The 26013-nt window shown below is 45.1% G+C and overlaps 1 protein-coding gene across 2 annotated transcripts in view; it reads right to left on the minus strand.

The window, feature by feature from the left end:
* Nucleotides 1–26013, minus strand: part of SRPX (sushi repeat containing protein X-linked) — a 107272-nt gene that overhangs the window by 35512 nt on the left and 45747 nt on the right. The window contains exons 2-6 of one of the 2 annotated variants that reach the window (XM_068533219.1): nucleotides 23842–23901; nucleotides 17688–17879; nucleotides 15394–15570; nucleotides 3749–3875; nucleotides 620–741 (exon numbers count right to left, since the gene is read on the minus strand). In XM_068533219.1, coding sequence (XP_068389320.1) covers nucleotides 620–741; nucleotides 3749–3875; nucleotides 15394–15570; nucleotides 17688–17879; nucleotides 23842–23901 — 678 coding nt within the window. The remainder of the gene's footprint in view (nucleotides 1–619; nucleotides 742–3748; nucleotides 3876–15393; nucleotides 15571–17687; nucleotides 17880–23841; nucleotides 23902–26013) is intronic. The other variant, XM_068533220.1, reaches the window with a different exon arrangement.

Below are 26013 nucleotides of genomic sequence, written 5' to 3' on the forward strand. Positions count from 1 at the left end.
GGTTCAGAAGCACCAGAAAACGAGCGAGGGGGCAGGCATGGCTCTCTGGCCAGCGGGCGGGCCTTGGGATGGTCAGTGAACTGATTTAGCCCCCTGGGTTCCAGATGAGGAGGCTGAACTCAGAAGAATAAGGAGGAAGGATGGTTAGTAAGTAACTGCCCACTGAGGCATAAAATAAGCCTTTTTCTTCAGGTAGACCAAAAGTTCTAGAACACCAAGAACATGGTCCCCTGGTGACCCCAGCTGGGGCGGGCGGTCCTCCTAACCTCCTTCATGTCAACAGAAGGACTTACAGGCTTTAGCTGGTCACCGAAGCCCAGGGGTGGAAAAGTTAGTGAATAATACTCTTCTGGGACAGCCAGCTGTGGGCTCACGTGAGACAAACTTACTGCTCTCTCGGACTCCTTCAATAACCTGCCAGCACTGGACCTCATCCGGATTGGAATTGTGAAATTCAGGCATTAAGATGGCACCCTTCCCCTAGCCTCATGATCGGAGGCTAATCCAGAGCTGGCAAGTCTCCCTCTGGCAGTGGGCACTCACAGAGGGTTCTTGCTTAAGGCTCTGTTTCCCTTTGTTCTTATAAAGAGAGAAAAAAGCCAAGAACCAGTCATCTTACCTCTTACTTTAACTCGAAATTTGCAAATGCCCTTGTTCTCGGCTCTGTCATACACTGTGTATTGGATCTTGTGGTCTCCTTCTGGAAAATGTGAGCCTGGGGGTAGGCCTTTTAGAATAACACTTAAAGGGGAAAAAAAATCAGAAACACCAAAGATGATCATTGTAGGCCTAACAACAACTGGGCCATGATGGGCATAATGATCAAAGAGGACCATCACAGGCATTTGTTGAGTACCCATTCTGCCCAAGATACAGAGACTCCAAGGGACAGCCATTAGACCAGTTTTACTACTTTAATTCTCGAAGAATAGAATTTCCTGAGCTTTACTCTGTTTTGGAAGAATGGGTTGAGAACAGAAAAATGGAAGTCCCCAATTCCTGGGAAGTTCAGATTTATTTTTCTCGTTGGAATGTAGAACAGAGGATGGGGAATGCTCAGAACCCAGGGCCCAACTCTTCCTTCCTTTGTTCCAAGGGGGACCTGCATTGCCTCCCTGTTGGGAGAATGAGGGAATTTTCTGTGAGGAAAATCATTTGAGAGGGTAGTTCAAGCACTCATTGGCAATTTGGGCCTGCAGGGGTCGCTAGAACTTTCTCTGCTTTTTCTATCTGGGTGGAGACCTTTCCAGAGCAAAAGGCAAGTTCACTGTGATTCCTTGGTGATCCTAATAATAATAACTTAAGTTATTATTATTAATAATAAGTTATTATTATCATTATTATTGTTCTTTGCACGTACATAAACCTTACACGTCAGGCATGGTTCTAGGCATTTTACATATATTAGTTTATTTAATCCTCACAACAACCCGAGGTAGGCATTATTATCCCCATTTCACAGATGAGGAAATTGAGGCACCAAAAGATCAAGGAACTTGCCCAAGGCCACACAGCAAGGGTGACTCCTGCATCTTTCTTCTTGGTTGTCTGATAAGAACATCAGTAGGTACAACATGATCAAATGCCAGGTTTTGTTTTTCAATAGATAATTTCCCTTCTCTCTATACTTCTTAGAAATAATGAGAATATTGGCTGATAACAGGCATGTGAAATTATCATTGTCACCATTGAGGAGAGCCTTCCACGTAGGTGGACAAGGTAGCTGTTTACTTATAAAAGGGTGAAATGAGGGGTGTTAGGAAAGTGCCAGAAATCCCACCATTAGAGACGTGTCACTTTGAACCTTAGATGCTTTAAGGTCCTCAAGAAGCACAATTTAAAAGCAGATAAACCTGAAAGGAATCAGACTTCCAATATGAGTGCCTGCTCACCTCTTGGAGACGCTCTTTCATCTGTGACATGCAAATAACAGTCATAAGGAGTAACTAAGGGAGCTCACAGGAAGCACTTGTCTCAGTGTCTCAGAAGCAGTGTCTCAGAACCTTCCCTCCTAGAAGGGGACTATATCACAGGAGCTTCCAAAAGACATGGGGAAGAGAAATGTCGGAGAAGCAAGGAGGCCAAGCAAGAGCTGAAAAGGGGACAAGACGGCCTTCTCTGAACTCCTCATTCTGCCCAAGGAAGCGTCCTAGGGCTCCACGCCTCCGCCGGCTCTGAGCTGTAGAGCTCAGGAAGCCGACAGCTGCTCTGAACAGACGCGTCGGGGCTACTAAGACGCGCCCTCAAAATGTCACATTTCTAACCATAACACACAGGTTACCCACAGAAATGCCAAGGTGAATATCCTTGCTAGATAGAGTCATCTGATGACCTGATATTGTGTGTTTATTATACCAGATTTCAATAGCAATCACGGCTGTGAAAAAAATCTAAGAACCTATTATGGGCTAGGGGTTAGCCAGGCATTGTGCTGGGTCCCAAAAGATTCAATGATAGTTAAAACCCAATCCCTGATTCTATCAACTGCGATTTATTTTTTCATCCCAATTGCCTAAAGTTTCTCCTTAGGGGTTTGTGACATGTGTATACAACAGCAAATAAATAATTTTCTTAATACTCAAAGTTTATCTTTGAGGAGTTACAAGGGGAAACATAACAAATATGATCTAAGCTAGATGGTGCACGGGGAGATAATTATCAGGCTGTAGGAACAAAATGTCCTGTTAGGGGTGAGAGACTCAGGCTCTTCCTAGTAGAAGATGTTCTGTTATGGCTAATAATTGCTTAAAAACATTTCCTCTTGCCCAGCCTGGGTTGATAGGATTCTAGAAAGTCTTTCCCTGCTGTATGGCTCACCAAGGGGTAAGTCAGAGGTATTCTTTGCCCACAGATGGAAACTCGGTAAGGAGGTCTAGCAGGACCACGAACTTTAAGGCATGGATGCGAACGAGCTGACATGAAGTAGTGGCCTTCAGGAAAGGTGGAGGCCCAGCAAATAGCCGCAGGGGCACAGGCCCATATGCTAGATTAGAACAACATGTGGCTGAACTTCACCGAAGGGAACCACCCATTTTTAAAAACATTTGGGATGTATTTCAAACTACTCATGCAGTTGGTCCCGGAGAATGGGGGTGGGGAAGAAGGCAGAAGACCCCGTCTCTTTTTTTATAAGCTGCTTCTTTAAGTGTTTAATGTGCTTGCAAGTTTTAAAAAATAAAAATCAAATGTTTTGAAAGAAGCAGGTGCCAAAACACAAGGGGTAGAAAAGTTCTGCACTAAACCACACTCACAGAGCACAAGGGGGGCAACATCGGGCTCCACCTGGGAGACACAGAGGTTCCCAGGGAGGCGGTGGCTTAGGAAGGCCTGGGGGGGCCCCCTGGCAGGCAATGGGGGTGAGTCTATCCCTGAATTTACCAGCTGGCTTCCTCTCCCTCCTTCCGTCTCTTCTCCTCCCTTCTTCCCACCACCCCGTCGTCTTAGTTCCTTTCTTTCCTTCAACAGATATTTACTGAGTACCAACTATGTGCTAGGCATGGTTCTGGGCATTAGGGATATGGCAGTGAACATACTGTAGTGGAGACAGGCAATAAACAAATACGAAAGTGAAAAATATAGTATGTCGGACGGTGAAGAAAAATAAAGAAATGAATGAGGAATGGCTGAAAGAGTGCTGTATTGAGTCTGAAAGCATAAACTGACCAGCATAGATACACTTCCTCACTCTGGGTAGTGAATGTCTCACATAAAAGAGGCAGCACCATTCCAGCTGCCAAGTTGCACTTACTCAGTGAGAATGCCATCTGCTGTGTCTCTTCCCTCAGGGGTCTCCCAGGACACCCGGACTGTCAATTTATTGGGTTCCGCAATGCGTTCCTTCACACTTGGGCACTTGATTCTAGGAGGTTCTATATCTGCAAACAGAACCAGAATATTCTCGCCATCAGCAGGAAATATCTCATCAACCTGGGGTTCAACACCCAGCATGTGACATGCCCAAAGGTCTAGGTGCTCCCCACTTTTGAAGGGTTTCTTCACCCCTCTGTATTTCTCTTCCCTGCCTTCATCTTGCCCCTTCTTGCCTGCTGAGTTTTAAAGATTGAGTACTCACCTGTGCATGGCTAAACCTGCAATCAGCTGGCCTTGCTAGGTGTCTCGTGGGGTAATTTATTAGCTACAGCAACTTCTTCCCCAGGCTTCCAAACTCTTGCCTGCTGACTTGGCAATATGGCAGTTACTCAACTAGAAGTCATTCAGCCATTGTGAGTCTCTCCGGCTTTAAAGACAGCGTCATAGGAGACTAGAGAAAGGTGCCTTAGGTATCATCTAGTTCCATTCAATTCAAGGCAACAAATCTTTAGTGAGTACCTGCCTTCCCCAAGGCATCATTCCAGCTGCTGGGTTTGGGCGGGCACAAAGGCAAGAGAACCATGTACTTCTCAGAGAGTCTACAGTCTGTTGGGGGATTATGTTACCATATGTGAAATATGACACGAGGTATAAAATGACACTGCCCCAGGCTACATAAAAGTAAATGCTATGGGGACTTCCCTGGTGGCGCAGTGGTCAAGAATCCGCCTGCCAATGCAAGGGACACAGGTTCGAGCCCTGGTCGGGGAAGATCCCACACGCCGCGGAGCAACTAAGCCCATGCGCCACAACTACTGAAGCCCGCGCGCCTAGAGCCCGTGCTCCGCAACAAGAGAAGCCACCGCAATGAGAAGCCCGCGCACCGCAATGAAAAGTAGCCCCCGCTCACCGCGACTAGAGAAAGCCCGCGCGCAGCAACGAAGACCCAACGTAGCCAAAAATAAATAAATAAATTTATTTATTTACTTATTTAAAAAAAAGTAAATGCTATGGAGGCTTAAAAGAATTACCCAATGCTCTCATTTTACAGATCTGGAAACTGAGGCTCATAGAGTGATTTATTTAAGGCCAGGCATGTAAATAAGGATAATGTGAATTATAACCCAAATTAGAGCACTTATCCCTGGAACCAGCTCTCCCTCCTGGCTGTGTCTATTCCCAACATACTCCTCAATATCTTAAACAATGATCTGTCTGGCTCCACTCTCCCCTCCAACTAACTGCCACTGGACCACACCTATGGTTCTGTATTTTGGGACAGCAGTTTTACCTTGGTCCTGACCCTCCAAAGACCTCCCAAAGTTCCCCAAATAGTTTCTCTACCTGGTAATAGAATTTCTGCCCCCTCACTATCAAGGATGGGTTGATAATGAGGGCTAGAAATAAATGAGATGTCAATTTCTTACTCCGTTAGATTTCATCTTATTATAGAAAAACAAATACGGTATGCTAACACATATATATGGAATCTAAGGAAAAAAAAAAAAAAAAAGGTCATGAAGAACCTAGTGGCAAGACGGTAATAAAGACACAGACCTACCAGAGAATGGACTTGAGGATATGGGGAGGGGGAAGGGTAAGCTGTGACAAAGTGAGAGAGTGGCATGGACATATATACACTACCAAACGTAAAATAGATAGCTAGTGGGAAGCAGCCGCATAGCACAGGGAGATCAGCTCAGTGCTTTGTGACCACCTAGATGGGTGGGATAGGGAGGGTGGGAGGGAGGGAGATGCAAGAGGGAGGAGATATGGGGACATATGTATATGTATAACTGATTCACTTTGTTATAAAGCAGAAACTAACACACCATTGTAAAGCAATTATACTCCAATAAAGATGTTAAAAAAAAAAAAGTGGGTTCTAACTAAGATCAGGATACCTAGGTTAGAATCCAGCCCCACCTGCCTGTGTGATCTTGGGCAAAGCTCTGTGCCTCAGTTTCCCTTTCTGCAAAATGGGATAATAACAATGCTTTCCTCTTAGGGATTTTGTGCGCATTAAATGAGTGATGCACATAGGACTCTTAGAACAATGCTGGCATGGACTCAGGAGTTGTAAAAGTTAACTTTATTATCACTTTTTCTCCATATCTCTAAGCATGATTTATAACAATAAATTTTGTGACTATTAAAAAAAAAAAGAAGAAGAAGGGGGAATTCAAACTTTGGCAAATTCTACTTGATGATTCTGAATAGGTAGAGAACGTATTTAAAGAGGGCAGAGGAAATTAACAACATGTAGATTTGCATTGCTTTACATGTCAGCTGGTAATTATTTACGTGCTACTACAGCCTGAATGAAAATGAAATGTCATTCGATTCTGAATTACAAACATCTTTGAGAGACTAAATGCACCAAGTAAAGTCTTCTTATACTTTCTCCTGTGTCTTGTCCAATAACTTCTCATTTTATTTAGGGTAAGAAATTATGAATAATTTGTTAAACAATTTTGTCTTCAGCTATCCAAATTCATTTTCATTCTATGGCATGCTTCAATGGAGTGTGAATTTACAGCCCTAATACACTAATCCTAAATTGAATACCTACCATATTTTATTGAATCTAAGTCACTATCAATTGTGAGAGGCATCCTAATTGCAGGGATAGTAAAATGTGAAAAAAAATATGCTTCTTAGAATTGATAAAGTTTATAAATGTGATGGTGCAATGGAAGCTGCTTTAAATACATTAGAGGTGTCTATTTTCAGTTGATAAGTTTTTAAAAATAATCCCCCTTTTTCTGGTTTTACTATGATAGGTAATAGAAGACATACTTTACAATTCAGATGAACATTTCACAGCTTTGGGTGAAATCAGCAAGACAAGTATACAATACCTGCCCCCTGCTGGCCAAATACAGTTGGCAACCTCATAATAGAAAGCATATTTATTTTTTAAAAATTTAAAGCCAAAAGGGAGGGGCTGAGGAGAGGAGATAGATTTCATTGTAAAATTACTTAGTGTTACCAGATTTTCTTGGAGTGACATTGTCAGAGTGAAGAGATACTCTTACCCTCTGCGTCATGTAAACTAAACAGCTGGATGATAGGCTGGGTTGTTTTCCCTATAAACTTGACATAGTGACACTGAGCAAACACCACTCCAAATTAGGTTATCTGGGTGAAGAGTCTCAGAGCTTCTCAAAGCCAGCTTCTGACAGCTAACAATGATCTGTTGAAACTGGCCTAATTTTTCAGAAGTGGTGTTCTTCCAAGCCAGAAACAAGAAGAGATAAAGCACTAAAAATAATAGCTAATACTTACTGAACCCTCGTACCTGTCCGCCCCAGGCGAAGCACTATCCCTGCATTATTTCACTGAATTCTCGCCACCACCTACTAGACTAAGTACTGTTATTATCATCCCCACTTATAGACTGGGAAGCATCGCCTCTCTTTTGGAATTTCTTTGTGGTCTGAGAGTCTAAGACATGATCGCATATTTTTCAATTATTTTAATCAGCCGAACACTTCTGTATGTGTGCTTGCTGCTGACCTAGTGTTTTCCTCTATCCTCTGCACACACATTCTTTCATGGTCGCCGGCTCCAGCTTCCCCTTACATCCTCTAAGAGCGGCAGCAGGACTGAATTCTGTTGCATCCTCCAGCGTCATGGCCTCTCTTTCAGCTCATGAGACCAGCTGGCCTGCCCTGCAGCAGATGCTCCAGAACTGAAGCCTATTATTATACAGCCATGGCCATCATTGCTTTTTCTAAGTTATTATAAATTTCCATGAATGAAATAAACAAAGTTACTATAGAAACATAATCATGATTCCCTGTTGAGTCAGGATGCCCACAGAGCCAGTTATTGTGTGGCAACCGTGCAACTCTCGTGAAAATCCTGGCCTCTGCCCCACTCACTGGAGACATCTGACAAACTGTCTCCCTCCTCTGTGCTCTAGTTTCTTCTCTGCATATAAAAATATCAGAAACAAATATATTGCACTGTATCAACTACTGTTTATCTGAGAAGCTAAACTATATACCTGGGAATATTTAACACGTCTAACCAGGTAGGTGGTAGGTGGTAGGTAGTGGAAATAAGAAAGAGGGTGAAAAGGGCAATGTTCTAGCCAACAGATAACAAGGGGAAAAAACCCTTTAAATTAAGGTTATAAATTAACTGCATCCGAAAATGTTTGCTTAAATAATGTTTTCCAGTGGAGACCTGCGTTTGAACGTGACTGTTAGAGGTATGAAGAATAGGTGCTTCAGAACATAACAGTAACTTGTGTCTGGGACTGCGTGACCTGGGGTGGAGATGCGCGTTCTTCTCTCTCTCCACCTCACTCTAAGGCAAGGTGATATTCTTATCTCAAGAACGTAAAGGATCATCACAGCTGCTCACAGCAGACAGACTCTATTTAATGCTCCTTTCCTCTCTGATGTCCTCCATAACTCATTCCAACTGGATTTACATTTGGGAACTATCTTATACATTTTCTTTATTAAATACAACTGATTATTGCAATGAGAACCTCAATTTTTATGCAAATCGTTTCTATAAATTCTTTTACATATATGGTATATGATTTTTTGTTGAATTTTAAATTTTATTTTATTGAAGTATAGTTGATTTACACCAACTGGCTTTTTAACTAATCTTTTTCTCCCTTGATCTTTTACACCAACTTCCTCTCAATCTGTACAGCCGATGTGGCAGAGACTAGTGGTTGTTCACCTGCTCTCCCATCCCCCTTCTTTTTTTAGCACAAAAGAAGTTTCCCTGGGCCTGTGGCCCTCCAGAATAAAGGCTATATTTCCCAGGCTTGTCTGAAGTTAGGTGTGGCCATGGGATGGCTTCCACCAGTGGGTTGTCAGAAAAAGTGATGTGCTTTTAAAAAAGTATGTGTGGCCACCCCCTCTTCCACCCTGGTTGGAATGTCCATGAGGTGGGGAGCCGGAACAGCGTCTTCGACTGTGGGATGAAAGCTGCAAGTTGAGGATGGAAGAACAAATGAGAAGGAGTTTGGGTCCAGGACACTGCCCCGGACAAACATTTATACTAGAACAGAACTTCTATCTTGTTTAAGGCATTACGACTTTGGCCTTGTTAACAGTACCTGAACTGGGATATAAGCAATCACACCTTTTTTTTTTTTCAAATTTGGTATGGCATCTTCCAAGATGTATTTCACTAATGATTTCTAAGCTCTGATTTCTAACAAAGGATACTCTGGTGAATTTCCTGCAAAGATGGCCACCCATAATCCCCTTATATACATGCAGCTTCTCCTAGCAAGAGGTGGGGTCTGTTGCCCCTCCCTTTGAATCTGTGCCAGGCTTGTGACTTGCTTTGACTAACAGAATACAAGGGAAGTGGCCCTACGCCAGTCCCAGGTGCAGGCCCTTAAAGAGTCTGGCACCTTCGGCTGTTCACCATCTCGGAAGCCAGCTGCCATCTAAGGAAGTCCAATTATCTGACTGGAGAGGCCATGTGGAGAAACTGAGAAATTATGAAGGGAAAGAGAAAGAGACTCAGTCAAATGCCAGCCAGTACAGCCGCCTCTGAGTGAGATGCCAGACATGGGAGTGAAGCCATCTTGGATCCTCCAGCCCCATCCAAACAACTGACCAGCCAAAACTCAGTGGTTTCAAACAACCATGTTATTCTTCATGGTTGTTTGGATGGGGAATTTCGGCAGGTTGGTGATGGAGGAAGGAGGCGGTCATTTCCTGGGGCACAGGAAGAAAGGGACTGACAGAGGCAGAAAAAACCTGGACACGGAAAACTTGCCCCATTGCTTGCTTGCTTCCCCCAGCTAGAGTGCAATCCTTGCGGATGTCTCTGGAATGTGGTTCCATTTCTTTGGCACCATATGAGATATTAGAAAACTTTCCCCAATGGACAGAAGAGTCAAGAAGAGAAGCAAAGAAGTCCACAATTAGAAGTCACTATCATCAGAAGCAAGATACCAAACTAAACATTGCCACTTGTTGCAAAGCTGAAACTAGCTTCCTGAAAGTTTGCAAGAAAATGTGTATTTGTCAACCCAGGAAAAATTCAATATGATTTAAGAGCATCTACAACAATGCACTGACACATTTATTCTTAGCCCCATGATATCTGTATCCTCAACTGAATCTGGAAATAATACCATTCAGCCCAGCAAACTTCCTTGTGGGTCATTGGGTCAACCCAGCTGTCAGATGATTGGGAAGCCAGAAACGTATTCCATCAATTTGCATATCTAAAATCAGAGGTTTTTTTTATTCCAGACTTCCATTTGTGTTAACTCTCCAATTCTATTCTGTAGTAAATATAAAACAAGCAAAGAGTAATTCCAAAAACCAAGTTGGTTTGTATGTGGACCTTTGTTAAAAAAACGAAATGGGGCTCCCTGCATGTCCAGAGATACCTGCTCGGTTTTCATTGCCCATGGGTTTTAAACTTACTTGAATTTTGGTCTCTTTCTCTTTTGGCCGAGGAAAAACTGTTGGTCTAAAGGAGAGATCGTGTGTCTACTCAAAATCCGGTCTCTACATGAGGCCTTGTAATTCTAACTGTCCATTGTTCTATCTAAATGCCAATGTAACCGAAATGAACTAAAAATGGAAAAAATGAATAAAAAACTCCCCCCAAAAAATAGTTATTACATTCTATGGTTTATTTTTTTTTATATCAATGGAAGTTGCGGCTCTCTAAATATTTTACCCTCCTGCAATTTGCAGTATGTTGTTTCTCCCACACTGATTTCTATGTATACCTGTTTCTGAAATAACCATGGATTTGAGTCCACTGCCAGAGTGTGGGCTGCATAAGAGAATGAATTTTAACTTGCGGTCCTTTCAAATTAGCCAGACCACCGAATGAAAAGTGAAAAGACCACCACCTCAGAGTGTAAAGTAAGCCCAGTGTTCTCTCTCCCCTCCAGATCTGGAGGAGAACTGAGACGATTTCCTCAGCACTCAGCACAGCTCTGGCCCAGAGGCACTGTTGAAGGCTGTGTGGAAATCTGGGAAATGCTCGGCCACCATGTGTCAGCTCCTAAACTAGGCTGAGGCTCTGAGTTGTGCTCAAGGACCCCTGAGCCTTGCCAACACGCAAACAAAGTCATTCAACGAATTTAATAATACATTTAAAGCCAAAAGTGTCCATGACATCCCTGCAGTAAAATTCACCGGAGACAAGCTCCAGCTTATCTGTCACAAAATCTAAGAAAGAATCGCCTGCTTGCTTTGTCCATTTCTCTGTTTTTCCTGGGAGCTCATTGCTCTCTTGTGGCTCACGGGTCCCCTTTTCACCATTACCCCCCCCCTCACTGCGTACACAAATTCCCCTTCCCCCAAAGATGCCTGAACCTTGCCCTGGCCCGCTCTAAGATAAATTCCCTGAAACTGGGGTTCATTTCTTAGTTCTTTGTCTCTCCCTCTGGGAAGGTTCCAGGCCCATCTGGTCTGGCTTAAGACATGCTTGTTGCTTTTTGAGAATAATCAGCATTTTCTTTCCACTGCTGCACACAATCTGGACATCTGAACAGTGTGATCCCTAGAAGAGTCTGCCAAAGCTTGCTCAGCATGAAGATTTGTATCTCCGCCCCTCCCATCACCTCTGGCCCTTCCAATGTGAGGAAAGAGAGAGTCCAAAATGGGGGGGAGGGGTTGTTTTGAAGAGCTAGCTTGCGCACATACCAAGTCATAGGGGAGAGAGTGAAAGCAACATCCGTGAGGGGCTCTTCTGACCTGAACATCTGGCCTCAAGTCATGTCCTTCCAAAGGAGCGTGTCCAGAGCTCGCAGCCTGAGCGCCATCCTACCTGCACTGCCCAAGCGGGACCGCTCTGCGGGCTCCTCCTTGCGAGAACTACAGTGATTCGCGGGGAGACGTCTAAGACCTCAGAAAGTGGTCGCTGTGCCAAAGATTCTGCTGGTGCTCAGTTTTTCTATCACCTCCCTTTCCCTGCCTGCACTAAAAGTCACGAAATGACATTCCTTGGACTCCTTCTGCCAGCTGGGTACCAGCTAGGTTTGCCAATGGGAGGCACTCTCATGAGACTAGAAGGCAGGAAGAAGATGGAAGCCATTATGCTTCTGGTAGGGGCTTCAGTGAGGGCTTCCTGGGCTCCTGACTTCATTCTCATCCATGATGGCGTCAGGTACAGGCATGTCAACATCAGCGTGAGCTTCTGGATTTGGGGTAACACTGCCAGGCCACTTCTGCTCCCCCAGCCCTTGGCTGGTACGGATTTCTGCTCTAACTAATCCCCTCGTAACAATGTTTTTCCTCTTTTGCTCCTCCAGCTCTTCCTATGTTTTTGTAACCAATGCCCCTTTATTAAATTCTCCTCTGCTGGAAATACCTAGAATGGTTTCTGTCTTCCCAGTTACTGATCAATTCAAACTCCTACCTAAATCCTAGAAAAAGAGAAGCTTGGAATAAATCTGAGTCGGTTATCTGAGTAATTATTTGGACCTGGTGCTCTAGTCAGATGGATACAAGGTAAGGTCCAGGCTGGGACTCTGATGTAGAAGGTTTTTGCTCGCATTGTTAGGGAACCATTGACCAAAACTGCCTGCCTTGGCCAGGCACGATGACAACCGCTTGCCTGAGTTGTCTCACAGCAGGAGGTCCCGACAAAGAACGCAGCGCTGCCGCCGAAAACTAACCGGGAGAATTCGGGAGGGGCCAAAAGGAGGGAGGACAAGATATGCCAGCCCATAGTATGTTTGTAAAACTAAACTGGGGACTTCCCTGGTGGCGCAGTGGTTAGGAATCCATCTGCCAATGTAGGGGACACGGGTTCGAGCCCTGGTCCGGGAAGATCCCACATGCCGTGGAGCGATGAAGCCCGTGCGCCACAACTACTGAGCCTGCGCTCTAGAGCCCACGAGCCACAACTACTGAGCCCATGTGCCACAACTACTGAAGCCCTCGAGCCTAGAGCCCGTGCTCCACAACAAGAGAAGCCACCACAATGAGAAGCCTGCACACCGCAACGAAGAGTAGCCCCGCTCGCCACAACTAGAGAAAGCCCGCGTGCAGCAACAAAGACCCAAACACAGCCAAAAAAAACTAACCTGGAAGAATTCGGGAGGGGCCAAAAGGGGGAGGGAGGAGACAATATGTCCTGCCCTAACCTCCCAGAAACCCTCACGCTGGAATCCATCTTGGCTGAGAGATGCGTGCGCCACCAGGAAGGACCCTGAGTCAGACCAAATGTGGGCACGAGCAAGATTATTGGCCAGAGACAACCCAGAAAGCTAACATCACCACCATAAAACCCGAGACTGTGAGCCACGTGGCAGAGCAGTTCTCCTGGGTTCCCTTACCCTCCTGCTCTCCCCTTGAGCGCCCCTCCCCAGTAAAGTCTTTTGCTTTGTCAGCACGTGTGTCTCCTCGGACAGCTCATTTCCGGGTGTTAGACAAGAGCCCACGCTTGGGCCCTGGAAGGGGTCCCCCTTCCTGCAACAATATCTTGGCCAGGTCCCCCGGCTATAGCTCATTAACCACATAACTGCAGAGTAAGAACGGCTGATGCTGCCAAGGGATACAGTGGACAGTGGTACCATCACGAACACACCCTGGGGACCAAGGCCAGAGGAGTTGTTGTACAACTGCCCCCAGAGGGTAGCATCCAGTTTCAGTCTCATTCCTGAAGTACCTGCTCCAGGCTCTGAGCAGTCAGGAAGGAGTCCTTGGGGTAAAGCACATCGGCAGACTGAGCTGAATGACTCTCTGGAGGATGGGCAGACCCAAGCAGGGTAGGAGCCAGGCTCCTGTGGCCAGCTGCCTTGGCACCTCAGTGCCAGAGCTGTCTCTGGACTCAGGGACTTTGAGCCTGAAAGCCTGGAGACATAGGCTTGGCTCTACACAACATCAAGCAAGTCAGGTGACCTCTCAGGCCTCATCCGTAGATGGGGGATTGGACTAGAATGTTCTGCTGGGGTGGGTCCTGGCAGCTGTAACACTTTATGAGTAAACAGTCTCCTGGGACAGTGGTTTTCAACTACTTGGGGGAGTTTTGGAAAAATACCAGGGCCCCGGATATTCAGATTTAAATGGCAGCCAGAGTTGAAAACCACTGTCCCAGAGCAGTCTGCCTCAATGTTTAAAGGACATAGGAATCCCCTGGGGATCTTCTTAAAATGTGGATTTTGATCTGCCAGCTTCGGGATGGGTCCCAAGATTCTCCATTTCCAACAGGCTTCCTGCTGGCGCTGAAACTGCTGGGCACTATTTTGAGTAAAAGGTACTAAAGTTCTTCCCAAATTTGATCTTCTAAGGCAGGCTCTCAACCTTTAGAGGATCAGAATCCAGCAATCCTGCAGGTCCGGAAATCTGCATTTCTGATGTTGCTGTTTCGGATCAGGGGACCATACTCTGAGATCCACTGCTCTCCGACAACGGTCCTGGGTCCTGGCTGCACGTGAAAACCACCTGGGAAGCTTTTATAATGCCACTCGCCTCCTCCAGCTGTCCCACATCAGGCTAATTGAATCAGAATCTCTAGGGTAGGACCAAGGCATGGCTAGGGTCTAAAAGATACTCAGGTGATTCTAATAAGTAGCAGGGGCCGGGGTGGGGAGAAGTTACCCAGTGCCCCTAGATGGGTGATTCTCAAGGAGTGGGGGGGAGTGATTTTTCTCCTTCCTCTCGTCCTCTCTCCAGGGGACATTTGACAATGTCTGAAGACATTTTTGGTTGTCACAAGTGGGAGTTGGGGGGAGATGTTACTGGCATCTAGTGGGTAAAAGCCAAGGCTCTGCTAAGCAACCTAGAGTGCAGAAGACAGGACCCCAGGACGAATAATTATCTGACCCCAAATGTCCATTGTTCCAAGATTCAGAAACCTTGCCCTAGAGAATCCCAGGCTACACCCCAGATCTACTGAATCAGAAGCTGCATTTTTACCAAGTTTCCCAGGTGATTCCCAAGTTGGAGAAGCACTGCCTTAGATCAGCGGCTCTCTCTTTAAGCACTTCGAAATGCCCTGAAAGGCTCATTAAAGCACCAAGTGCTGGGCCCCATCCCCAGAGTTTCTGATTCAGCAGGTCTGGGGTGGAGCCCTGAACTTGCATTTGTAAAGAGTTCCAGCTCCCCGAACCACAACTAAGAACTAAGAACTACTATTTGCCCAACAAATCCAGACTAAGGTAAAATAGCCAAATCCCTTCCAGTTTAGCAAACTGAGTGTTTGCTGACTACCGGAGTCGATGACAATGGAACTACGTCTGCCGGCTGAAAGACACAGAGATGCTCTCTGCAGGAATGTCCGGCCAATGTCAAAAACTCTGCTCAGTGCTACAGGGCAGATCCCTGAACTAAAGCAGCGGGATTACCCCGTACCTCTGCCAGCCTCCAGCTGCCTCAATCGCAATCCAAGCAAGAGACAAAAGTCAGAGGAAAGCCATGAGCTGTGAAGTCAACGCTAGCGTAGAGACTGAGGCTAGGTCTGCGCTGAGCCAGAGAAATAGGGATGAAGAGAACCACTGAAAGCAAAACTGGGTGCTTATGCTTTACATCTGGGACATGGATGCTTCCTTAGAAATCCACTGTACGTACACCCCCTGCTCCTCCCAAAGCAGGCGCCTCCGGAGGGCTGGTGACATTCTCTTACCGACACAGGAGGCTGGTCGGCCACTCCACGCCTTGTTGTCCATACACGTGACTGTCTGCTCGCCTTTCAGTGTGTATCCTGGCGAGCAATAGTACTCACACCGGGAGTTAAAGTAGGCACCGTCGACGCACTTAAACCCTCCATTTGCCGGCATGGCAAGGGTAGGACATCGCTTTTCTGAAAAAGAGAAAACCAGAGATTCAGTATTACTTAGATTTTGTTCATGGAGTTTCAGAGTCCAGAAACTCTGAAAGCATAGGGTGAAGTTAATTGAAATATAACTGATAGAAGTAGAGAAATGATAGATAGTGTAACCGAGCAGGACCCTATGGGCCCTTCCCGGGGCAGACCCCTCCCCCATACCCTCTGCTGTAGCTCCTCTCTGAAGACCCAGATGATAGCATCTGATGCATATTCCCTGAGTTTTTCAGATGCTAAAACCACCACCAAATGGAAGAAATTAACTACTTGATGATCATGAGCACGTAGCCCCCAGACCTTCTGGCGCCTAGAATGTTAACCTCCGTTTCCTCACCATCAGCCGATCAGAGAATTGTGTACAAGCTGATCACGTACCCTGCAATCCCCCTCCCTCACCTGGCTTTTACAAATGCTGTGCTGAGATCTGCCGTTCAACACTGTGCCTATAGTTAACAACACTGTATTGTCATGTACAAATTTGTTAAGAGGGTAAATCTCATGTTGTGTTATTACCACAGCAAAAATAATAACAATAAATAAAAAGGAGAATAAAGACATGGGGGAAAAAAACTGCTGTGCTGAACGCTTTCAAGGAGTTGGTGGGGCGGTGGGTTTGGGCTCGAGCCGCTCGTTCTCCTTGCTTGGCCCTGCAATAACCTTTCTCTGCTCCGAACTCCGATGTTTCGATTTGTTTGGCCTCTCTGTGCATCAGGCACATGAACTTGCATTTGGTAACAATGGTTGCATGTCACACAGAAGGGACACAAAGTTTTACACCAGACTGGCTTGGGTTGGCATCCCAGCTAAACCACGGTCTTATGCTGGGCTCCTCAGAAGTAGATGCTGAGACCAGGATTTCTGTGCAAGTGATTAAGAAAGTGCTCCCAGGGGAGACCAGTGAAGGGTGGGGGAAGCAGGACGGGGGGGAGGGGAGGAAGCCGGGCAAGGTAGCAACTCAGGCAAAGTCAGCCTCAGCCTGATCCCGCAGGGGAGCTCTGGAGCGTGAGTGATGCCTGAGTCTGCCCTGACTCCAGGCAGGGCAGCGGGGCTTTCATAATCCTTTACCAGTCAGTACTGGGCAGCAGCTACAGGCTGCCCATGGGGAATGCTCTCCCTGTCAGAACGAAGAAAGCAGTCCTCTGAAGGCGCAGAGCCTCTTCTTCCTTGGTAGAAGATCAACCAAAGGTGCAAGTCATTAAGAGCAAAGCACCCAGAAGCTGGGGGATGGACACACAGAACTGGTAGCAGGGCATCCAGGGACATCTGGGGGAAGCACTCAAAGTGTCCACTATAGTCACCCAGAGGCGTAGTCTGCCTAGACTGGATCACAAGGCTGCAGCCCCCAACCTCAGTTTCCCAACAATAAAGTAATGGCACCCATATCAATAGCATTGTTGCAAAAATTGCATATATGTGAAATGCTTGGCACACAACAGGCGCTCCATCATGATAGCTTTTTTGAACAGCAATGGCATCTAAAATGCACTTCAACGATGCTGTGTCACTTGCAGTTTCCCAAATGAGATGACTTTCCAGGAAGCTAAAAGTCAGCCCCTGAAATGTGCTTCCAACCTTCTCCCCTGAGGCACAGCGCCTTTCATGGAATAAGCATCCTTCCGCGGTAATTCTCTCCCTGCCTCCCTAAGTTCTACTCCTTGGGAGGACGCTTGTGTCTACTACCAGGAGTCCATGGCAGAGCACCATTCTTATACTTCTGTCAGGTTTACACGTCTGTCTCTAATGCTATTCTGTGGGGCCCCTGATGGCAGATGACCCTTGATGGCAGAGTGTGTCTTTCTTTACCTGTGGGTCTTGTTTGTTTTTCAATCCCCAAACCCTTTGCAGGGGCCAGCACTTTGCTAAACAGACCTCTGTTCTCTCCCCCTTTCCAAACAGCTGATGGCACGCCTCTGTCTGAAATATGTCATCTTACTTCCGCCATATCTTAGGAACGAACGCATGACTTCTGCTCACAAGGGGAGTTTTTCTCATCAAAGACCACAAAGCATTCAGTAAAAATCCCTGAATCTCAGAGCAAAAGAACTTTGGCCCCGAATGGCCCCGAGGCCCCAACATGGGGCCGGGCTACTCACGCTTGCAGATGACCTTGTCCGACCACCGTTTGTTTGACTGGCAGATCAGCTGGGAAGAACCATGCAGCTCGTAGCCCTTCTGGCAGCGAATGTCACACCTGGTTCCCAGGGCTGTTTTGTAGTATCCTCCCTGAGGGGCCCTGCAGTACACATCCCCGTACTTCACCTTGATGGGGGAGCACCACGGGGTGTCTACAGGTAGCAGAAACAAAGGAGAGGAGAAATAGCAAGTGACATCTTCAGAAAATGTGTCTCTTCACTCTCGAAGTCCCTGGCTGGCTGCATTCCAGATTTTGGACCTCCAAATAGTGCCCCGTGTCTTTTAAGTTGTCTCTGGGTGGGGAGGTTATGATCATGGGACTAGGTGTCAGACATATACGAATATGGGTCCAGGTTCCTCCATTAGTAGCCGTGTGATCTTGGACAAGTTACTTAACCTCTCTGAGTCAATACCTCTACCTATGTCATAGGACTCTTACAAGTCCTCTTACAAGGACTGAAAAAAAATGCATACCAAGCGTCTAGCACAGTGCCTAGCACGTAGTAAACGTTCAATGAATGCTTATTCTTTTGAATATTTCCCTTAACTAGATACATAATTCCCTTGAGAGCAACTGTTACCATTGTGAACCTTAACCCCAGCCATCCATACAGAGTGGCGGGGGAGTCAATAATTGGTTAATTTAGATTTTTTTCCAAGTCTGTATCATATTCACTGTAAAAGCATTTAATACGATCTTAATGAATGTGAACGAAGCAACAGTTTCCAGGGTTTTGCCACAGGATATAATTTGGGCTTAACGTCACAGAACAATTTCTCCCCATTGGGAAGCTACCTCCTTTTTCAGATGTCCCCAGTTAAGCCCCATTTAGGTAAGAGACGACACCCTTCTCCAATGGCAAAGTTCCAGGGCGTTTTGATTTTGGTCTCGTAGCTGCCCAGAGCACAGCTTAGGAGGACACTATTAAATCAGAACCTCTCCCCTGGGCCTTTGGAAGGTGTCGCTGAGGGCCATAAGATTAGTAGGGCAAGACTAGCTCCTCGAAAGTTCCCACAGTGGCCACCGCACAGTCAATGGGGACCAGAGACTAGCTCCCTCAAGCCTGTCAGGCTCTCCACGCCTCGCACAGGAGCCCCCTCCCTAGGGCTGCCAGCTCCTCACTCCACCCTAGCACCTGAGCTGACAGTGAGTGAAGTTCGTGCGCCATCATGTGGCCAAGAAGGAGGAAATTCCCTGTTTGACTTTGCCAGGAATTCTCTTCTGATGATGTCTTTCTGGCTGCTTCTCAGCCATGAAAACCAACAGTTCTGTCCAGGTCTCGTGCATGGACTGGGTTTTTTTTTGTTTTGTTTTTTTTACTTATGTGCTTTGACATCTCCTTTGCCTAATATTTTCATCATATAATGTTTTGCAGACAGTGGCAAATGGCTGCTACCATTGGAACTCAAGCAGTATTTCCTGGACTTTCTGGGGAGAAGTGATGCCCCACGCTTAGCCTAGAGCTGATTAAGTTTGATCTCTTGGATGCAGTCTTGCAAGAGCTTACATTAGGCCTCCAGGCCTTCCTTGAACAAAGTTTCCTTCCTCTTGGGTTTATACATCTAGTCTGTATATGCTAAGATTTTTAAATGAGAAAAATCTGAACCCTGAAGTAAAGTACAAAACAGCATACATATCTCCATTATTTTCCTCTAAGTATAAAATAATTTTTTTTAAATAAATTTATTTATTTATTTATTTTTGGCTGCGTTGGGTCTTCGTTGCTGCACACGGGCTTTCTCTAGTTGCGGCGAGCGGGGGCTACTCTTCATTGCGGTGCACGGGCTTCTCATTGTGGTGGTTTCTCTTGTTGCGGAGCATGGGCTCTAGGCGCACGGGCTTCAGTAGTCGTGGCTCGCGGGCTCTGGAGCGCAGGCTCAGTAGTTGTGGCGCACAGGCTTAGTTGCTCCAGGCATGTGGGATCTTCCCGGACCAGGGCTCGAACCTGTGTCCCCTGCATTGGCAGGCGGATTCTTAACCACTGCACCACCAGAGAAGTCCTATAAAAGAATTCTTGAACTAATTTTAAATGTTTCAGTTCTTTCTTTGGTGATGGCTCCAGGCAAGCCATGAAGCTAAGAGATTCAAGATCACAGGTAAATGAGAAGCCTTTGGGGTATGTTTGCTTAGCACTGCCAAGTTGTGGATATTTCTTCTATAATCAAAAGTCCTTAAGATAAATTCTGGAAAAATCCATAGATGTCTACCACTCAAATTAAACTAACATTTGGAACCTACTGGCTTCTATGACTACTAGAAGTGAGGTATATTTCTTTCCCCCTCTCTCTTTCTGCCTGTCTTTTCCAACTGTAATAGGAAAGACCACCCACAAGGAAACTCCAAAATGCACCTGGTGTTTTCAAGCTCAAAGAAGCACTTTTGATAGTCCATCAGAGGACTTTCACGGTGTTAAATCTTAAAAGTCATCTGTCGCCTGACCCTTTGTCTTTGTCCTCTCCCCCACCCCTTCCTCCTAACTTCCCCACTGCCTCACTTCCTCTTAGTTTCCCTGTCTGCCCTATTCCCCTGCTGGACTGCAACGCTTCTGTGCTTCCCCAGCTCTAGCCTCTTCTTCTCTTGCCAACTGGTCCCCTTCACTACCCTTCTGTCACCATCTCACAGGCCAAACTGTGAAATCCTTGACTGAGAACTGGGCTCCAGAGAGAGAAAATGAAATCCCCACTGGAGAGGGCAGAAGGGCGATGAGGTGAGAATGAATATGGGAGACCCAGAGGGAGACCATGAAAACAGTGAGCTAGTGGAGTATGGTGGATACTGGGCAGAGTCAAGAGGCCTGGGCAGATATTATCTAACTCCATCATCTCCTAGTAACCTGGACAATTCAAAAAAATTTTCAGGGACCCACATTCATAATCTATACGCGAGAGGAATGGATGAGATTATTTTCAAAGTCCCATCTACAATGGTTATTTTTATTCTGATTAAATTTTATATTTATATCGGTGCTAAAATGTCAAAAAAAAAAAGTCCCATCTAGCTTTGAAGTTGTATGATTCAAATTCTTATTCCTCTCTGATCTCCTATCCCTCTCACACCCATGCCTACTTCCTTAATCCTTCTTCTGACTGATAACTTTGGGTAGTCTCTTGTAACTCTTCCAGCTAAAGGCAAAGCCTCTTTACATTCTGGGTCCTGATCACAATTCCACAGATGTACAAACTGGAAGAGCGTCCAATTCTCTACTTGTTTTTCGCTCAAATGTTGAAAACACTCACATCCTCCAGCTTCTGGACTTTGGCATGAGTTTAGGAGGGGCACGATTTTATTTTTTTTAATTTTTTATTTTTAAATTTATTTATTTTTGGCTGCGTTGGGTCTTCATTGGGGTGCGCGGGCTTCTCAGTGTGGCGGCTTCTCTTGTTGCACAGCATGGGCTCTAGGTGCGCGGGCTTCAGTAGTTGTGGCACATGGGCTCAGCAGTTGTGGCTTGCGGGCTCTAGAGCGCAGGCTTGGTAGTTGTGGTGCACGGGCTTAGTTGCTCCAGGCATGTGGGATCTTCCCGGACCAGGGCTCGAACCTGTGTCCCCTGCATTGGCAGGCGGATTCTTAACCACTGCGCCACCAGGGAAGCCCGAGGGGCACGATTTTAGAGTAAACTAATATGAGGCAGCAGACCCACAATTCTTAGCACACACACATTATGGTTGTCTCTTCCACAAATGTGCCCAGGACAAATATTTAAGGCAGCAGGTCCATTAGAGAATGACCTGCATATACATATATTACAAATTCGCATATTTCAGTACAACCATGCAATTAGCAGATTTTTTTTACTCAGCTCTTTTGAGTCTTCAAATTCTTCCAGCAGAGCTGCCTACACATCCAAGAGCTGTGCTGTTGTCAACATGTGGGGGGGAAAAATCTTGTTTTTATTTATTCGCAAAAGGAATTTCTTTTGGATTACTTTCCAAGACAAACCTTTGGAAGATATTTTGACATTTTAACAGCCCCTGCAGTGATAGTAATTAAAAATTCAGTGAGTGACTTGAATTTGAAGTGCATGCAAATACCATGAGTTAAAAGTGAATTAGCGAAACATTTAACATAGAGATTTAGAGAAAGGAAGCTCTTATGCTGCTTCAATTAAGACAGGGTTTATTTAGGGAGAAATCTAAATCGATTATTCAGGAAAACTTTTTCATCTCCCTGGGCCATTGTGGAGCTCCTGGGGTAAGCAGTGTCATGTAGCAGACTAAGGAGGAGCTACTAGTAAACTCTGGATGTTGAGCTAAAACATCTGGATTTCAGACTCAAACATAATGTTTGCTAGCTGTGTGAGTCTGCGCAAGTCACGTCCCCTCTCTAATCTGCGGTTCCTTCATCTGTAAATAAGTAATAACAACATATCTCTACACGCCTTCCTCCTTCCCTCAATTCGTGTGAAGACAGGATGGCATTCCAAGTAAAAGAATCAAAAGCAATGCTTGCCACATTAAATGTTGGTTACACTTCACTTTCTTTTTTCTTTTATAAATTTTATAAATTATCAATTTAATTCAAAAAAACATTTACTGAGTATATTCACTGTGCCAGACACTGTGTAGGGGCCTACGGATCTAGAACTAATCTCCCAATGAACAATGGTTTGCCTCTAAGTTTTAAAACTAAAAAAAATGACAATGAAAACAATTTCCTGAGAAGTATTTATTCTTAAACATTCCAGGTAAGCTCTAGGCCAGGCACATATTTTCGTGCATCTGGTTTACCTTCCACACTTGCAGTGCTGCGAAGTAAGGGTGAACACTGGGAACAATAATCTGAGGGTCACATGCGCACGCATGTGTTTTAGGAAGATTTTTCAATAAGGGACTCGAAAAAAAAAAGATTTTTCAAAACTCTCAATTAAGAAGCGTTAGGTATGTATATGTATAGCTGACTCACTTTGTTATAAAGCAGAAACTAACACACCATTGTAAAGCAATTATACTCCAATAAAGATGTTAAAAAAAAAAAAGTGTTAGGAATCAGAATACCACCTTACCCCAAACATCTAATTAACAAGTTTGTGCTTTGCTGGATTGGTTAATTCCTGAGGCAGTAATAAAGGAGCTGTGGATAGGAATGAGTATTTGTATTCACAGGTCATAAGCAAACGTGGAACATGGTGGGAAACACGTGGACATAGACACCAGTCATTATATTAGAAAGGTTGTTCACTTGTGTGGAAAACAACTGAGGGACTCTCTCCAACCAAAGGCTGACCAGTACTACCCTGATTCTCTCATAACTTAGACATATCACAACAGAGCAGGGGTGTGTCCTCCTGCCAGAATGTAGACAAATTTCCTGGGCAAAATGCCACAATAGAACTTTATTAATCAATTTTCTTCAAATTATTTCTCAACTGTAAAAGGAACTGGATTCAGAGAGAAATAATCTAAATTTACCCTCACTTTTCTCAGGGCTCCCAAAGCTTCAGAGAAACGACTCACCATTAGAAAATATTTATGGACATACTTACCTGAGCCTGCATAGAAGGTTCTTGGTTAGGCTTTTTATACCTGCTGGAGGGGGTGGATTGCTGGAAATGTGTAGAGATGGAGTTCTTTATCATTAAAGTTTCATTGGGCAATACACTTTACTCATCATTTCAGGAGCCAAGCCAGACTCACAAAGAGCACAAAGAAATGAGCTTATGAAAATCAAGTTTTCTCATTCCTCATTCATCTCAGTACATTAGCAGCACTGGGTCCAGATTTGACCTTGGATGGTTTACTCTGGACGATTCTGGCTGTAATGTCTGAATCAGGTAGAACTCATGGCTTGATTTTCACTTTCATCAGCTAGAGCTTGGCTTTGCAGAAGTAAGGACAGTAAAGAAACTGATGAGAATAAAATGACCACTGGGGTGCTGAAGGACAGCACTTCAGAGATTTCCAAATGCTTTTTGTTTTCTTTCATTTGTTTTTCTGTATTTTCTTTCAAATGGGAGCATATGCATATTAATTTTAAAACATTTTGTTTTCTCGAAAGGTAATTAGAACTTTAAAATGTGTTGTCTGGTCACTTTATTATAGTCTGCTCTGCAGGGCAAAAAGGAAAGTCCTCCTGGCATCAGCAGGTCTTCATTAGCACATAAGCAAAGCATTCACCTTTATATCTAGCGTGTGAATACGCGACTTCATCGTCTTCTAGCGGTGAGTCTCCAGATCCTACAATAAAAAAGAACAGAAACTGCAGCAAGAAAAGCCACATGATACGGACGAATATTTTTGAAGCACTGCTTTGGCACAGTCCATGCAAGAGGGGCTATTAGAACGCAGAGCCAAGAGTAAAAGCTTTTGTGGCCATTCATGAAGGGACAGGGGACCTCTCAGAGTGAACCTGGCTGGGCTGAGATTGCCAGAGCCAATCAAGATGAGCCTCAAATGGTTTTGGAATTACCACATGCCAACTGAAATTCTGGACTCGGGATTGAAAGAAAGTCAACTTCACTCTGAGAAGAGGCCAATGGATATGAATCTCATGCCAGAGGAGACGCAGTAAAATGTGTATAACTCAGATACGGCCCAGAGTTTCTCCAGCAATCAAAGAAAACCTGGTAGAACTGGGTGTTTATGTTACCTGAGAATCAGTCCATTTTATGAAATGAACTTGGGTGGACGATAAGGAGGAAAATCAAATGTCTTATCTTAATGACAAAGAAATATAAAGCTGCCTTGGTATATCTGTAGGAAATGAGTGTTGCAATTGATGATCTGGATGTTTATTCAAAACCTCTTCACCAAGGCATGGCTAAGGTCAAATTTCATGATGAGTCTTGCTACCCTTGAAAACCACAGCCTCATAGAGAAAGTCTGCGCTTAATTTTAAAATTTAAACTCATTTGGAAGTTGGAACTGAATCATTTTTAACATGTTAAATACTGAATTCCAGTAAATGGTAGATGCTTAATCTTTAAAGCAGTACCAGGCCCCAAACTTCCAAGCGATCATCTTAAATTTAGAGATCTTTCCTCCTAGCCTTCGTAGTCTGACCACTGACTGTTGAGTTAACACCATCTTGATCACACATTTACCAGCAGGAACTGCAACCGTCACAGATAAGAACATGTTCTTCTATGAGGTTATTGCAAGTCCTCACACGCCACAGCCTTGTTACACATCTAAGAGGATTGCTACACAAACAAGTTCAGGGCCGACTCTCAGAAACTGGATTTCTATACTCTGGGTTCTGAGTTTTCTCCATTTGCCTTCACCTGTACACATAACTCCTACAGTGAGCCTTGATCCTGCTCGTTGCCCCCAGGCACGTCAGGAATAAACTACATGCATTGTTCAACCACAAATTCAACTCAAGACCACAAGCTCAACTCTGGTGTCATTTGAAGAGTGGTAAATGTTTGCCTAAAGAGAGGAACCCTCCTGGTTACACCATGAGACAAGTCTTTATAATGAGTCAAAAGGAGATATAAAGATGGTTCGCATCACCACCCCCAAGGTAGCAGCGTCCCTGGCAGAGTAAAGCAGCTCTTCTGTTCATTTGTTTCTTTTTTTTTTTTTAACTATTGCTCCATCTTGTTTTGGCTTGCTCAGTTCTTTGGGGTTTTTTTAATTTTTGGCTGCGTTGGGTCTTTGTTGCTGCGCGTGGGTTTCTCTAGTTGAGGCGAGTGGGAGCTACTCTTTGTTGTGGTGCGCGGGCTTCTCATGCAGTGGCTTCTCTTGTTGCGGAGCATGGGCTCTAGGCATGCGGGCTTCAGTAGTTGTGGCACACGGGCTCGGTAGTTGTGGCTCACGGGCTCTAGAGCACAGGCTCAGTAGTTGTGGCACACGGGCTTAGTTGCTCCGCGGCAGGTGGGACCTTCCCGGACCAGGGCTCGAACCCATGTGCCCTGCATTGGCAGGCAGATTCTCAACCACTGTGCCACCAGGGAAGCCCTCAGTTGTTTCTTTGGAAAGCTCATTGAAACCCAAAACCAGGCATTCTCACTACTGCCTTTACTTAAATTAGAGCCTGCAAGGCAGACAGTTCAGATGATCTCAAGAGGTTACCTTGATTAGCAACTTGATTAGTAGCTCACTTATATTGGTCCATCCACCTCCACTTAGATCACAACCACTCATTATCTCTCTCTGCCTATCTTGAACTGTGATGACTCTAAGTCAGAAATTCCCCTTTGCCAATGATTGTTCCAGGGGTAGGCATGAAACCCAGTATTGGCCAATGACAAGGAAAAATATGTCTGCTTTGGGGGAACAGGGCTTATGGAAAAGACTTTCCCCCTGATAAAAGAGAAAAGTGCACAAGAAAACTCTTTTGCCCTC

Source organism: Eschrichtius robustus, chromosome X (genome assembly GCF_028021215.1).
Source record: "Eschrichtius robustus isolate mEscRob2 chromosome X, mEscRob2.pri, whole genome shotgun sequence".
Classification (NCBI taxonomy): Eukaryota; Metazoa; Chordata; class Mammalia; order Artiodactyla; family Eschrichtiidae; genus Eschrichtius; species Eschrichtius robustus.